At 41.5% G+C, this 13,316-nt stretch overlaps 1 protein-coding gene across 1 annotated transcript; it reads right to left on the minus strand.

The window, feature by feature from the left end:
* Positions 1-998: 998 nt before the first annotated feature.
* LOC122802233 (olfactory receptor 52E8-like) lies at positions 999-1,917 on the minus strand. Its single transcript, XM_044071891.1, has 2 exons — positions 1,467-1,917; positions 999-1,156 (listed from the first exon to the last, which is right to left on the minus strand). The coding sequence occupies exons 1-2, from the start codon at positions 1,915-1,917 to the stop codon at positions 999-1,001; spliced, it is 609 nt and encodes a 202-aa protein (XP_043927826.1).
* Between the last annotated feature and the right edge of the window lie 11,399 nt (positions 1,918-13,316).

Consider the following 13,316-nt stretch of genomic DNA (forward strand, 5'->3'; position numbering starts at 1 on the left):
CAACCCCCTTAATGCATTCCTTTTGTATCTCCCTATTTGTTGAGTCTTCCCTTTTCCAGTCTTCTTATCACCCTCTTTCCATTTTATAAATCAAACAAAAGGGTGCCCACATATGGATATCCCTATAAAAACATTTTAACACCTATATTTTATTTAAATGGGAATAATAAAAGCTGCACAGTCTGCCACTTGCCTTATGTCTTTTACGCATGGCTATACAGCTACATCCATCCACAGTAATGGGATATATAAAAAGTATTCACAACAAACAACGTTCATGTAATACCTCATAAGTACTCAACACTTAACACTGGGCACTTTATGCTTTTGCTATAAGTAGGCATGTTTTTTTTCTTTTGCTTTCCATTGTCTGTGTGAATAAACTCTAACTAGCTTATTTGCATATATATATATATATATATATATATATATATATATATATAGTGGCAGCCTTAGTGGTTAGCCACAAAAAACTATGAAATCCCAGACTATAAATACCACCCTACATGACAGTCTACCAATCCTTGTAGTTCCTGTCTTATTAATTTAATTAAACATAAATGTATTTTTCAGATTAAATTTAAAGAGTAAGGAATGCATACACACACACACACACACACACACACACACACACACACACACACACACACACACACACACACACACACTAAATAAACATATAAATAAACAATACTGTCAAGCACAATTGGAAATTTGTATTGTGGAAATTATCACACAAACAGATATTACACAAAGTATTCTTTAGCTAAGGTTACCTAAGTATCTGCATAATTAGCACAATTGCAGTCTGTGCTGTGTGGGATAAATTTGCAGTAGCAGTATCTTCAAATTCATTTGCTTAAATTTACATTTTAAGTGAAGAGTAGAAGAACAAAATTAAGCATTTTAAAAGCATCTTATAAAATAAAGAAATAATGATAAGAGAAGAAATTGTTTCATAAGTAAGCAATTTTACTCAGTCTCCTGCTAACATAACATTAATAACTCCTTAACAATTTTAATATTACTCTTCTGATCTCTTTTGCTTTTATGCCATATATAATAGGGTTTAATGTGAATGGTACTGTAATACCTAGAACTGAAAGCAAGACATGGACATATTCTGGAAATTCCCTTCTGAAATCTCTAATAATTCCTGACAGAAGTCCCCAAAAATAAAAAAATGAAATTACAAAAAATTGTTTACTACAAGTATTAAATGCTTTCTGGCGAGCTTCTCTTGAACCTTATTTTAATACAACTCTGAAAATCTTATAATAGGACAACCCAATCAAAGTTACATCAGGCACTCCTGCTAAGACTGAAAAAATATAGCCATAGATGTCATTAATGACTGTTTGGCCACATGCAGCTCTGATTACTGAAAGATAATCACAGTATACATTCTGGATAGTGCTTACTCCACAATATGGTAAAGTGTTTGCAAGCACTGGAAAAGATAATACCATACAAAGACACCTTAATTGCAGCGAAACACATTATTTTTAATACAAACTGATTTTCCATTATTGTTTTGTATCTAAGAGGGTTGCACACTGCTACATAATGATCACAAACCATTACTACTAACATGCATGACTCCAGTGCAGTGAAAAAGGGAATAAAAAATAATTGCACAATGTAGACATTATAACTTAAATACTGTGAGCCGAACCATAACACTTTTAGAAGCTTAGGCAAAACAGTAAGGGCAACAGCAAGATCTGTCGCTGATAACATGAAAACAAAGTAGTACATGGGCCCATGAAGGCTTTGTTCTGTAGCTATAATGAAAAGAAGTGCTATGTTACCAAAACATGCTATTAGTAGCGTTATGGAAAAAGGACCAGCAAACCAGTGCTGGCTGTTTTCAAGTCCAGGGAAACCAGTCAGCAGAAATCCCAAATTGTCTCCCATGCTGTAATTCCTATAGAACATTGCATGATAATATGAGTGACTTTATAGTGATTTGCCATCTTAGATCTGAAAAATGAGTAAATGCAATCTGTCAGTGTAACTTAATGAAGTGGCTAACCAGTAAACATTACCTGAATATCACTTTCTCCTGCATGGTATGAAATATTTGGCAACTATTCTGAGCTGTACTAGAATGCTTACCTTTCTTATAAGCAGACATTGCAAATAGTACTTGTGAAATATTGCTGAAACTTAAAAAAAAAAAAAATCAATGTGAACAATTTTAGCTGGTTGAGGCACAGTGTTCCTGCTGTTTAGTTCATGGCTGGGATGCTTTCTGTGTTAATTCTACATGTTATCTCTTTGTAAGCATAGATTTAATCTACTGCATCAAATTTACTGCTACATCCTAAATAAATGTCATAGCTCAAAATGTATCTTGCCCCAAAAGTTACTTGTAGTTGTGTGAAATATTAGTGCGTACATGTGCTTAATCTTTGATTTAAACTGGTGTGCATTACATTAGTGAATTCTGTACATTCCACCCATTAAGTACTGGGCTAGGGCAAGTGATAGGTCATGGTTCCCATTATTCAGACATAGATAAAATGTGCATCAGAGAATGCATATAAGAAGCTAACTATTTTCATCCATTATTATTAACTTTGAAAACACTTGCCATTCAGTATCAAGAGATAAGATTGCAACAAGACATAAAGAATTATGTAGATTTGCACAAACCAGTAAAGCACATTGAAAATCAGTTTAACAATCATAAAAGCATGTTCTGATTCATAAACACAGTTATGCAGGTTTATGCAGGTTTGTAAGTATTAAGAATCTTTGAGTGGTTTACTCAGCATGGCAATGATCACAGGAGATTGTAATGTTATGTTGTCCAAAATTTTTAAACTAAGTGCTGGAGTCATTAACACAGTGTGTGTGTGTGTGTGTGTGTGGGGCATGCTTACTAAAAACTAGAGAGCAATTGCCTACTGAGTTCCCAGTAGTCATCTAGTGGTAGCAATTTTTAGAATACTTTTATTTCAGAAATGTGAAATTAACCCAGGGATTCATTAAGCCATTGTTTCCATGCAGGAATAGTGCAGCAGCTCCTGCTCGGAATATGGCTGCCAAGTGATCCCGTAAACAAAGCTGTGGGCGTGCACGAGCTTGCCAGCATTATTCTTGCACAGACACCACTGAATAATGTTATATACCTCATTTGCTGGTGAAAAACATCTAAATGAGGTAAATTAGCAATTCAGTAAACAGACAGGCATCCACACCAGAAAAGTTTGAGGTGCAGAAATGTATTCAGTTACTAACAGAGTACATTTTGGCAAAAATCAAAATGGGGATATGACTGCTCAAAGTAAAACATGTATTATAACCATTAGGTGTGCCAGTGGTAAAAAATATGGCCATTGGCATGGAAAAGATTTGCAAAATTATAAAAATTAAAGTTTCTTTTAGCCATTTAAGCATAGCATAGAGGCCCGCAAATAGGACTGTGCCGGGAAAAAAAAAGGTGAAAATCCAATTTTAAGTGAAATCTGCATTTTGCCATTATAGTGTATGGCATGCAGAATCAAAATAATAACAGGCACAACTGATTGCTAAGAAGGAAGGCTCTGGTTTAGTGGTGTAACAAGGGACTAATGCAGTGGGGTATGCAAATGAGCAAATTTTACTGACTCACTAAATGGGAGACCATTCTCTGGCTGCATCTATCTGTGTAGGAGCTATAAGGCAGTGAAGTAAGCAGGAGAAGAAGCTGACATGAAAAGGGGGTGTTTAATGCTTGGTGTAAGCACATTGGAGCTCCATGGCTTCCATTTGAGCTTAGCTATGCACAGCTAAGCAAAGGGAGGTATGAACGAAGCTTTATTGACTTATTCCATGAAATGAAGAGCGTGTTCGCATCCAGTAAGGGCCATTTCTGCTACAAAGTATTTACTTTGGCTAAACAGGTTTGTGTGACATGCACCTGGTCTAAAAAAAAACATGAATAGTAGAATTGTTTACATTTGGGCACTGAGTTTGTGTGGTAGACCTTGGGGCTTAAAAGGGGCAGAAATGGGAAGGAAAAAAAAAAGAAGGGAAATAGCAGAATAAAAGCAATCCATTACCAATAATATAGCAGGCAGATGAAATGTATCATAGCCAGCCAATCATACAGACAGCATCTGTAGCACAACAGTATAAACTGTGGAAACACCTTTCAGTCTGGTTTTTCCCACATACTGTTCTTCAGTGGTCTACACACTCGGGGAAATTTTGACCAACAAAATGTTAGGGGGCTGCTGTCACTTTGATACATCAGTATGTGCTAGAAGCTGAAAGCGGTAAGGAGGATAATCCTGGCAACCTCCCCAGACTGAGGATGAGAAATGAGAAGAAGAGTGTTCAGATCCAGGGTAACCTACCAGGGGCTACGTCATCTAGAGATAAAAGAGCACTACAGGGTGGACAGGGACATACTGCAGCAACTCATCGAGCTGTGCTGGCCTCACCTTAGACCCAGAGCCAACAGAGGGGAATGCATCCTAGTGATTAGCAAGGTATGTGTAGCCTTAAGAATACTAACTGCAGGTACTTTCCAAAGACCTACTGGGGACATCATGGGAGTCTTGCAAGCATCTGCATCCAGGATACTCCACCAGTTCCTAGGTGCCATACTACCACATGCCAGTGAGCACATTTACTTCCCCAGCACCAGTGAGGAGTGGACCAGCAATATGCACCTCTTCCACCATGTAGCAGACTACCTGGACATTCTGGCTGCCATAGGTTGCACACACATCCACATCAAAACGCCACCCAGTGAACAGGGTAAGGTCTACATAACCCGCAAGAGCTTTCACTCCATCAACTGCCAGATCATGTGCAATGCCCATGGCATTATCATGCATGTGTGTGCTGGCAGCCCTGGAAGCTGTCACGACTCCCACATCTGACATTCCTCACAGCTGTACCAGGGATTTGAAAGGGTGGACATCCCTTATGGCCATCTTGTGAGGGTTGCTGACAATACACTGGAGCCATGGATGATGGCTCCCATTAGAATTGCACACACACACACACACACACACACACACACACACACACACACACACACACACACACAAACACACACACACGCACACACACACACACACACACACACACACCCACCCACTCAAGAATTCCATAATGTGGCACACACGCACAAACCAGGATCATTATAGGGTATGTGTTTGTGATGCTCAAGTCATGGTTCAACTGCCTTGACATATTTGGTGGAGCCCTGCAGTAGTCTCCAGCCACATGTGCACATATGTTCATATTATGTGTTGTGCTACACAATATGATCCTGTGGAAACAGCTGCAGTAGGAGCAGTATGTGGAAGGGCTTCAAAGCACCCCACCATTGCCAATGTCCCCCACAGGCACAGAGGGACTCGGAGGAGAACCCCTTGATCCACCTCCTGTAGTTAGATGGAGGTGTGCCCAGTATGCCCGGGCATTGGCAAAGAGGCAACGCATAGCACACACACTAACACTGTAGGGACCGACACCTCTCTCCAACTCGAATACACAGTAAAATGGATGCCACACACATCATACTACCTGTACCTTATGGGTCTACTTTAGATTGATGAAATGTCAAAATGTCAAATGCTCACATGAGTGTAAATGCAGGAAGTCAATGTTTATTTTTTTGGACCGCAGTACAGTGTGGATCAGAATATTTTCCCTTTCCTCACTGTAGTGTGATCTCAGAGTTGGAATATATATTTAGCGGGGGGGTTGGGGCACAGCCCCACACAATAGCAATTTCAAATTTCTGCATTTGACATTTTGATTTTTCATCTATATAATATAGACTCCGTCCCTTAAAAAGTATAGGCAGTGCATTGCATGCATGCAACATAGGCAGCCCTCAAGCACTGTCCTCACAACTGCCACAGGCACAAGATGAGTCATTCTTCTTAACAATAAACAAATGGATTAGTGTGTTCTGGTAGCATATCTATGGTATTGCTGCATGCATGCAAGGGAATGGGGTGGCCTACTGGGATAGCAGCAGACAACTGACAGCTATGTGGGACACCAGGAAATGTTTGCCCAGTACTGGCCTGCCCACACTATGCAGTAGTACCCAAGGTGTCAAATTCCACTGCAGTATATGTAGGGGGCCAACTGAATAGGGGTCATAGGCCACATGGCGTGGATGTCAGTGTGGAGGTGTCATACTCACCACTCAGCCTCACCCAGCAAGTCAGCCATGGAAAACCATAAAGAAATGTCTGGCAAAGGCCCCCAAAAGGTGACAATGATGAAATATCCCCATACAGAGTTACACAGTAATAGGACAGCTGGTCATGCAGTTGCACTAAGGCTCTGAAGGGTAAGAAGTCTGAAACTCAAATGTATGCCATTACAATTTGACCTGTGGTCTTTAGTGATATGCCTCTAGTCTCCTAGACAGAGCACAGTACCATGCTAAATGGAACCAAAATGTAAAGCAAATATCAGCACAGTCTGTGCAAGTATGTACAGTTGACATGTGTGCCCCCCCACACCCATATTCCCATGGAAATGCAGTAACAGATATACTTGCAGGAAAATAGCAGCAGAGCACACATTGCCAGGGCAGTCCCAATCAACATGATAACTTGTTGCATGTCCACAATATGCAGGGGTCAATGAGCTATGTTTATGTGTGGTTAATACTGTCAGGATGTGGCCAGCACTTACTCCCTGCTGTTATGTTGTAGTGGCCTAGGTACAGTGCTGCCTTTGACAGGGCCATGTTCCAAGAGCTGCAGTGCCAAGTATTCTGCATGTCAGCTACACCTATGGTAGGAGTTGCATACACTGACCAAATGTCAATATCTGTTAATGCAGGAAAGCTGTACAGGTCATGGACAGGAGCCACACATATGGACAGAACGCAGCTTGGAGTAACCTACACAGTGCCCACCATACCTCTCAACGGTACAGGCCTATTGCAGAATGTCCAGAGGTTTGCATAATAAGTGTGGTCTGTATAACATGAAATAGTGGTTGTCTGGTAGTTCATTGGCAAATCACACAAGACTAAGGTCAGAAACTAATAACAGATTGTAGTGTCAAACGTCATACCCTATAGAAACATGTATGTTAATGCAAAACCTGTTATTGAACCACCTTTCTAAGAATGTAAGGCCAATACTTAAAAATGGTCCCTATATTTAGGCCTCTGTCCCCGAGTCACTTATGGATTTGTCCAGATGTCTGTCTCTCAGAAGCTGAGAGGTATGCTGCCTAGTAGGACAGCAACTACCTGAAGGTCAGCATGCTCCCAGAGTATAAAAGGCTGCCAGAACATATTGTGCAGAAACGTAGGTGCCATTCAGTGTAAGCAGTCAGTAAACATCACCTGCAGATACACAACACACACCCATGTAAGTGGAGGTCCGCAAAAATACAAACCCAAACAATGGAAACCTCAGAGGCAAAATCACATAAGAACTCCACAAACCTACACACCACAGACCATGTAGACTCCACACACCACCGTCTACTAATGTCATAGCAACCTATCAACTTATGCACAACCAGCTGTTAGTGGTTCACTACATTACTCTGTACTGCTCTGCTACTTACACCTGGGAGTCACAGTGTTATGTGGAATATACTACACATATAATGGGCATTTCTGCACAGTAGAATGCAGTCTGTACCTACACCCATACATCCCAACCTCTGACAGCAAGACATCTGGAAGAGGTCATGAATAAAAGTGGGACAAAGGCAAAATAACAGGCACATCCTATAAATATTGTCCTTGCATACTGAGAAAGTTGGTAGGGTAAGGGGTTTTGCATTAGCAGGAATTGGCTGATGTTTATAAAGTCTGAAACACTAATTTTTGCCATTATTTTCTAATGTCAGTCTTCAGTTATATGCAACTAACTTGCCATAAAAAACAAAAGTTTATGTAGACTGTATGAAACCACTAGAAAAACACCTGGACATTCTGCTAAAATATGTATAGTTCAGAGGTCTGGCCACACCAGGATATGACTTTTCAGGTAGGAAGAATACCACACAAACAGGAGATCTCCAGCCAGTATATCATCAAGCTGCTGGATTGTTTGCACAGTCATCAATCAACCGGCTGTAGCCACACCTCTCAAATGGTGTTTTTTGGGCAGGAATGTATATAGTCAGGTTGATAATATTGGTCTGTGCATTATACGTCTTATATCTCTCTGGTAAAGCACTGTGATTATCCCAGGATGTTTGTCACTAGGGAATGACACAATACATTTCAGTGTCAGACTTCAGATATGTCAGAATATGTATGCTAAAACAAACTCAGTTACCACTAGGAAAGTCCTGTTTACTTTTGAGAGGTATGGTTGTAGCATGCAAAACCTGGACCGGAGTATACCTCTCTGGAATGGACTCCCACTCTCACTATAGAAGATCACACTGGGCATGCTCTTACACTTAGAGAATCACAGGCCATGTTGGAAGCCACATCATACTATATAACTATATTGTGCATATATGTCTTTGCATATAGACAACCATGTACACCTTAACTGTCCTTACACACACCCATCAGACAGGATTACCCCCAGCTAGCTGTAGGTGGCCCATATGACATATATCAGCATCTGTTACGTGTGATACACAGACAAATATATGGGCAACAGATATCAATGCATCAAACACACACACACACACACACACACACACACACACACACACACACACACAGCATACATACACACACACACACACACACACACACACACACACACACACACACACACACACACACACACACACACAGATGTGGGTAAGAGAGAGACAGACAGTGATAGAGAGAGAGAGACACACACACAAAGGGGGACACACACAGAATGAGTCACACACACGGATACCCTGAATGGCATAGAGTTATTTCCTGTTGCGGGCAGTGGCATCCTTATTGTAACCAGTCACATGTGCCAACATGAAGGTGAGCTCCATTGTGCAATTGTACAGAGGTGGGGGTTATAATATCACATCTCCTGTGTGTGTGTTTGTGTGTGTGTGTGTGTGTGTGTGTGTGTGTGTGTGTGTGTGTGTGTGTGTGTGTGTGTGTGTGTGTGTGTGTGTGTGTGTGTGTGTGTGTGCTTGTTTGTAGGTGAAATAGGTTTAGGCCATTCCCACACAGTACACTTTCCAGTGCCCAACTTTAGCAGTCCTGCTGATGCCATTCCCCTTAGAAGTACCTTTGCACAGCTCCATCTCTATAAACTCTGTGTCATGTACAATAACTATGTAACAGCATAGTACAAATAACTAGATAGGCAGGGGTTCTATTCTCAGATTTGGCAAGTGTGTGTGTGTGTGAGTGTGTGTGTGTGTGTGTGTGTGTGTGTGTGTGTGTGTGTGTGTGTTTGTGTGTTTAAATGTATGCATAAGAATTTGTAAGTGTGTATGTTAGTAAGCTGAAGTATTTTGAGGACTTTCCCACCCAGTACACATTCCAGTGTCCAACTTTAGCAGTCCCGCTGATGTCATTCACCTTAGAAATACCTTTGTGCACTTCTCAGCCCTGTAAGCTCTGTAGCACGTGTGATAACTGTGTAACACTATAGTACAAATAACTAGCTAGGCAGGGGTTCTATTCTTAGGTCTGGCAAATGAGTATGTACAAGAGTTTGTAAGTGTGTATATTTGTAGGCTGAAGTATTTTTAGGACTTTCCCACCCACAACACCTCCCAGTGCCATACGTTAGCAATCTTGCTGATGTCATTGCCCTTAGAAGTACCTTTGGACAGCACTCAGCTCTAAAAGCTCCATGGCATGTGTAACAACTAGGTAACAGCATAATATAGATAACTAGATATGCAGGGGTTCTGTATTCAGTTGTGCCAAATGTGATTTTGTGTGTGTGTGTGTGTGTGTGTGTGTGTGTGTGTGTGTGTGTGTGTGTGTGTGTGTGTGTGTGTGTGTGTGTGTGTGTGTGTGTGTGAAGGTGTTTGTAAGAGTGTATGTTTGTATGGCAACATAATTCCCTTCCCACCCAGTATATTTCCCATTGCCATAGTTTACAAGGGTCTTGATATAATCACCTTAAAAATTCCTTGAGACACTGTTAAATTCTATTAGTTCTGTGGCACATGTGAGGACTGTGTAAAAGTGTAGTACCCATAACTAGTTGGTAGGGATTCTAAACTCATTACGGGCAACTGTGATACTCTGTGTGTGTGTGTGTGTGTGTGTGTGTGTGTGTGTGTGTGTGTGTGTGTGTGTGTGTGTGTGTGTGTGTGTGTGTGTGTGTGTGCTTGTTTGTAGGTGAAATAGGTTTAGGCCATTCCCACACAGTACACTTTCCAGTGCCCAACTTTAGCAGTCCTGCTGATGCCATTCCCCTTAGAAGTACCTTTGCACAGCTCCATCTCTATAAACTCTGTGTCATGTACAATAACTATGTAACAGCATAGTACAAATAACTAGATAGGCAGGGGTTCTATTCTCAGATTTGGCAAGTGTGTGTGTGTGTGTGTGTGTGTTTGTGTGTGTGTGTGTGTGTGTGTGTGTGTGTGTTTGTGTGTTTAAATGTATGCACAAGAATTTGTAAGTGTGTATGTTAGTAAGCTGAAGTATTTTGAGGACTTTCCCACCCAGTACACATCCCAGTGTCCAACTTTAGCAGTCCCGCTGATGTCATTCACTTTAGAAATACCTTTGTGCACTTCTCAGCCCTGTAAGCTCTGTAGCATGTGTGATAACTGTGTAACACTATAGTACAAATAACTAGCTAGGCAGGGGTTCTATTCTTAGGTCTGGCAAATGAGTATGTACAAGAGTTTGTAAGTGTGTATATTTGTAGGCTGAAGTATTTTTAGGACTTTCCCACCCACAACACCTCCCAGTGCCATACGTTAGCAATCCTGCTGATGTCATTGCCCTTAGAAGTGCCTTTGGACAGCACTCAGCTCTAAAAGCTCCATGGCATGTGTAACAACTAGGTAACAGCATAATATAGATAACTAGATATGCAGGGGTTCTGTATTCAGTTGTGCCAAATGTGATTTTGTGTGTGTGTGTGTGTGTGTGTGTGTGTGTGTGTGTGTGTGTGTGTGTGTGTGTGTGTGTGAAGGTGTTTGTAAGAGTGTATGTTTGTATGGCAACATAATTCCCTTCCCACCCAGTATATTTCCCATTGCCATAGTTTACAAGGGTCTTGATATAATCACCTTAAAAATTCCTTGAGACACTGTTAAATTCTATTAGTTCTGTGGCACATGTGAGGACTGTGTAAAAGTGTAGTACCCATAACTAGTTGGTAGGGATTCTAAACTCATTACGGGCAACTGTGATACTGTGTGTGTGTGTGTGTGTGTGTGTGTGTGTGTGTGTGTGTGTGTGTGTGTGTGTGTGTGTGTGTGTGTGTGTGTGTGTGTGTGTGTGTGTGTGTGTGTCTGTGTGTGTGAGAGAGAGAGAGAGATTCACATCATTCCTGTATGTATTTGGGTGAAAACCATATCCTCTGGGGGTATGGGTTATACCATTTTGAGGTGTGTACCACCCAGTACATGTCCCATTGCCCAACTTTACAAGGCCTGATGATGTCATTCATCTTAGATGACCCTGTATGCACATGTCAGCACTCTAAGTTCTGTAGCATGTGCAAAAACTGTGCAATACCATAGTGGACATACTTAGGTAGGTGTTCTAGTCTCAATACCTACAACCTATAGTAGAGTGTGTGAAGCATATCCCGTGTAGTGTTTGTCTGTGTAGTTTATGCCATTTTAAGGACTGTTGACCCTCTACCCATGACATTAATTTAAAGCTACTGTTAATGGCATCTGCCTCACATGCACCATGTAACACTATACAACTTATACCAGTCATCTGTACAAATGTTCATGGGATATCCACATGTTTGCAACCTATATGTGGTATGTGTCCCCTGAGAATGAGCATTCATGTAGTATCATTGCCAAATATGTCACAGTTACTGCGCTGACACACATGCCAGCATCTGACATTGTACCTGACTGACACATCATGCTGATACAAAGTCTGTCACTCTATCACTTATACAGGTCTGTAAGAGCAGTAGACAAGACCAATCGCTATGTCTGGTGGGTTATCCCACCATTCATGATGGCATTCACAAGATTACCTGTTGTAAGAGGTTGTGTATTATGTCCCAGGCATATAATCTATGTGGAGCATGTCATGTGTATGCAGCACTATAGTACATACAAGTGGATACGTAGGGTTACTAATATATCTATTGGCAACTGTGTATGTGTTTCTGTATGCACAGCCCCCGTGGCTGTCTTCAGTGTGTGTATGAGATAGCTATACCATTTTGTTTGCCTCCTTCACCCTGAAAACTCCCCCATTGCCAACCTAGTGTCAGCCCATACAGATGTCATCCATGGTACAAGCACAGTTACACAGTTTCTAACACCAAGCCACTGTGGTGCAATGGTCATTTCACTGTGTATTGTACATTAATAGATGGGTAGGTCATCTACTCTGATACATGTTGCCTCCATGTGCATGTGTGTCTCAAGGCATGTCTCCATGCAATGGTGTGCATTTGTGTGTGTGTGTGTGTGTGTGTGTGTGTGTGTGTGTGTGTGTGTGTGTGTGTGTGTCTCTCTCAGATGGCTCTAACATGTTAAGTGCCTCTGAACCCACCATTGGTAATCGTAACAGCCCCTGCAATTGTCACCCACTTCAATAGCAGTGGCAGACACTGCCATACTACAGTACCACTGTGCTGTCTGTGTCATGTATCTTGCTCTATTGTTCGTAACACTGTGCAGGTAGGGGCTGTGCTCAGCCCTTCACCAGCTGCCCCATGTACAGGACTATGATTCTGTGTGCATTACTAGTACGAGATGCCAGACATGCATATGAGATAGCAGACACACATGCTGGTGATTGTCAGGTTAGACTAACACAGGCTGACCTTTGTCAGGAATACATACTCCAATACTGTCATAAACAGTACCAGGCATACTCTCATCTACTGCATGATGATCGAGTTAAAGTAATGGCTAAGTTGTGAGGGACCTAGTACCAGTACTCAAGTAACCTCCTCTGTATGTGTACGCCTGCGGTCCTACAGAGCACTCAGGTGACATGTATGAAGATTAGGTGGCTGTGTCAAGGGTATGTATGCAGCCATCACACTGCCACAATTGCCCGTCACACACCACTGCTTGTAAACACACCTTGCAAACATGTAAGTATACATCTGCATCTTGACTATGAAAAGGTCACTGTGTTTCCACTCCGCCTTACTCAACATTGATACTGTCAGCAGACTCATAGCCTGCAGACACACAGACACCTGGAACACAACCAGAATACAGTATGTGACACTACAGTAAGTCAGCAG

Source organism: Protopterus annectens, chromosome 5.part0 (genome assembly GCF_019279795.1).
Source record: "Protopterus annectens isolate FY-2018-M chromosome 5.part0, PAN1.0, whole genome shotgun sequence".
In the NCBI taxonomy this organism is placed as follows: domain Eukaryota; kingdom Metazoa; phylum Chordata; order Ceratodontiformes; family Protopteridae; genus Protopterus; species Protopterus annectens.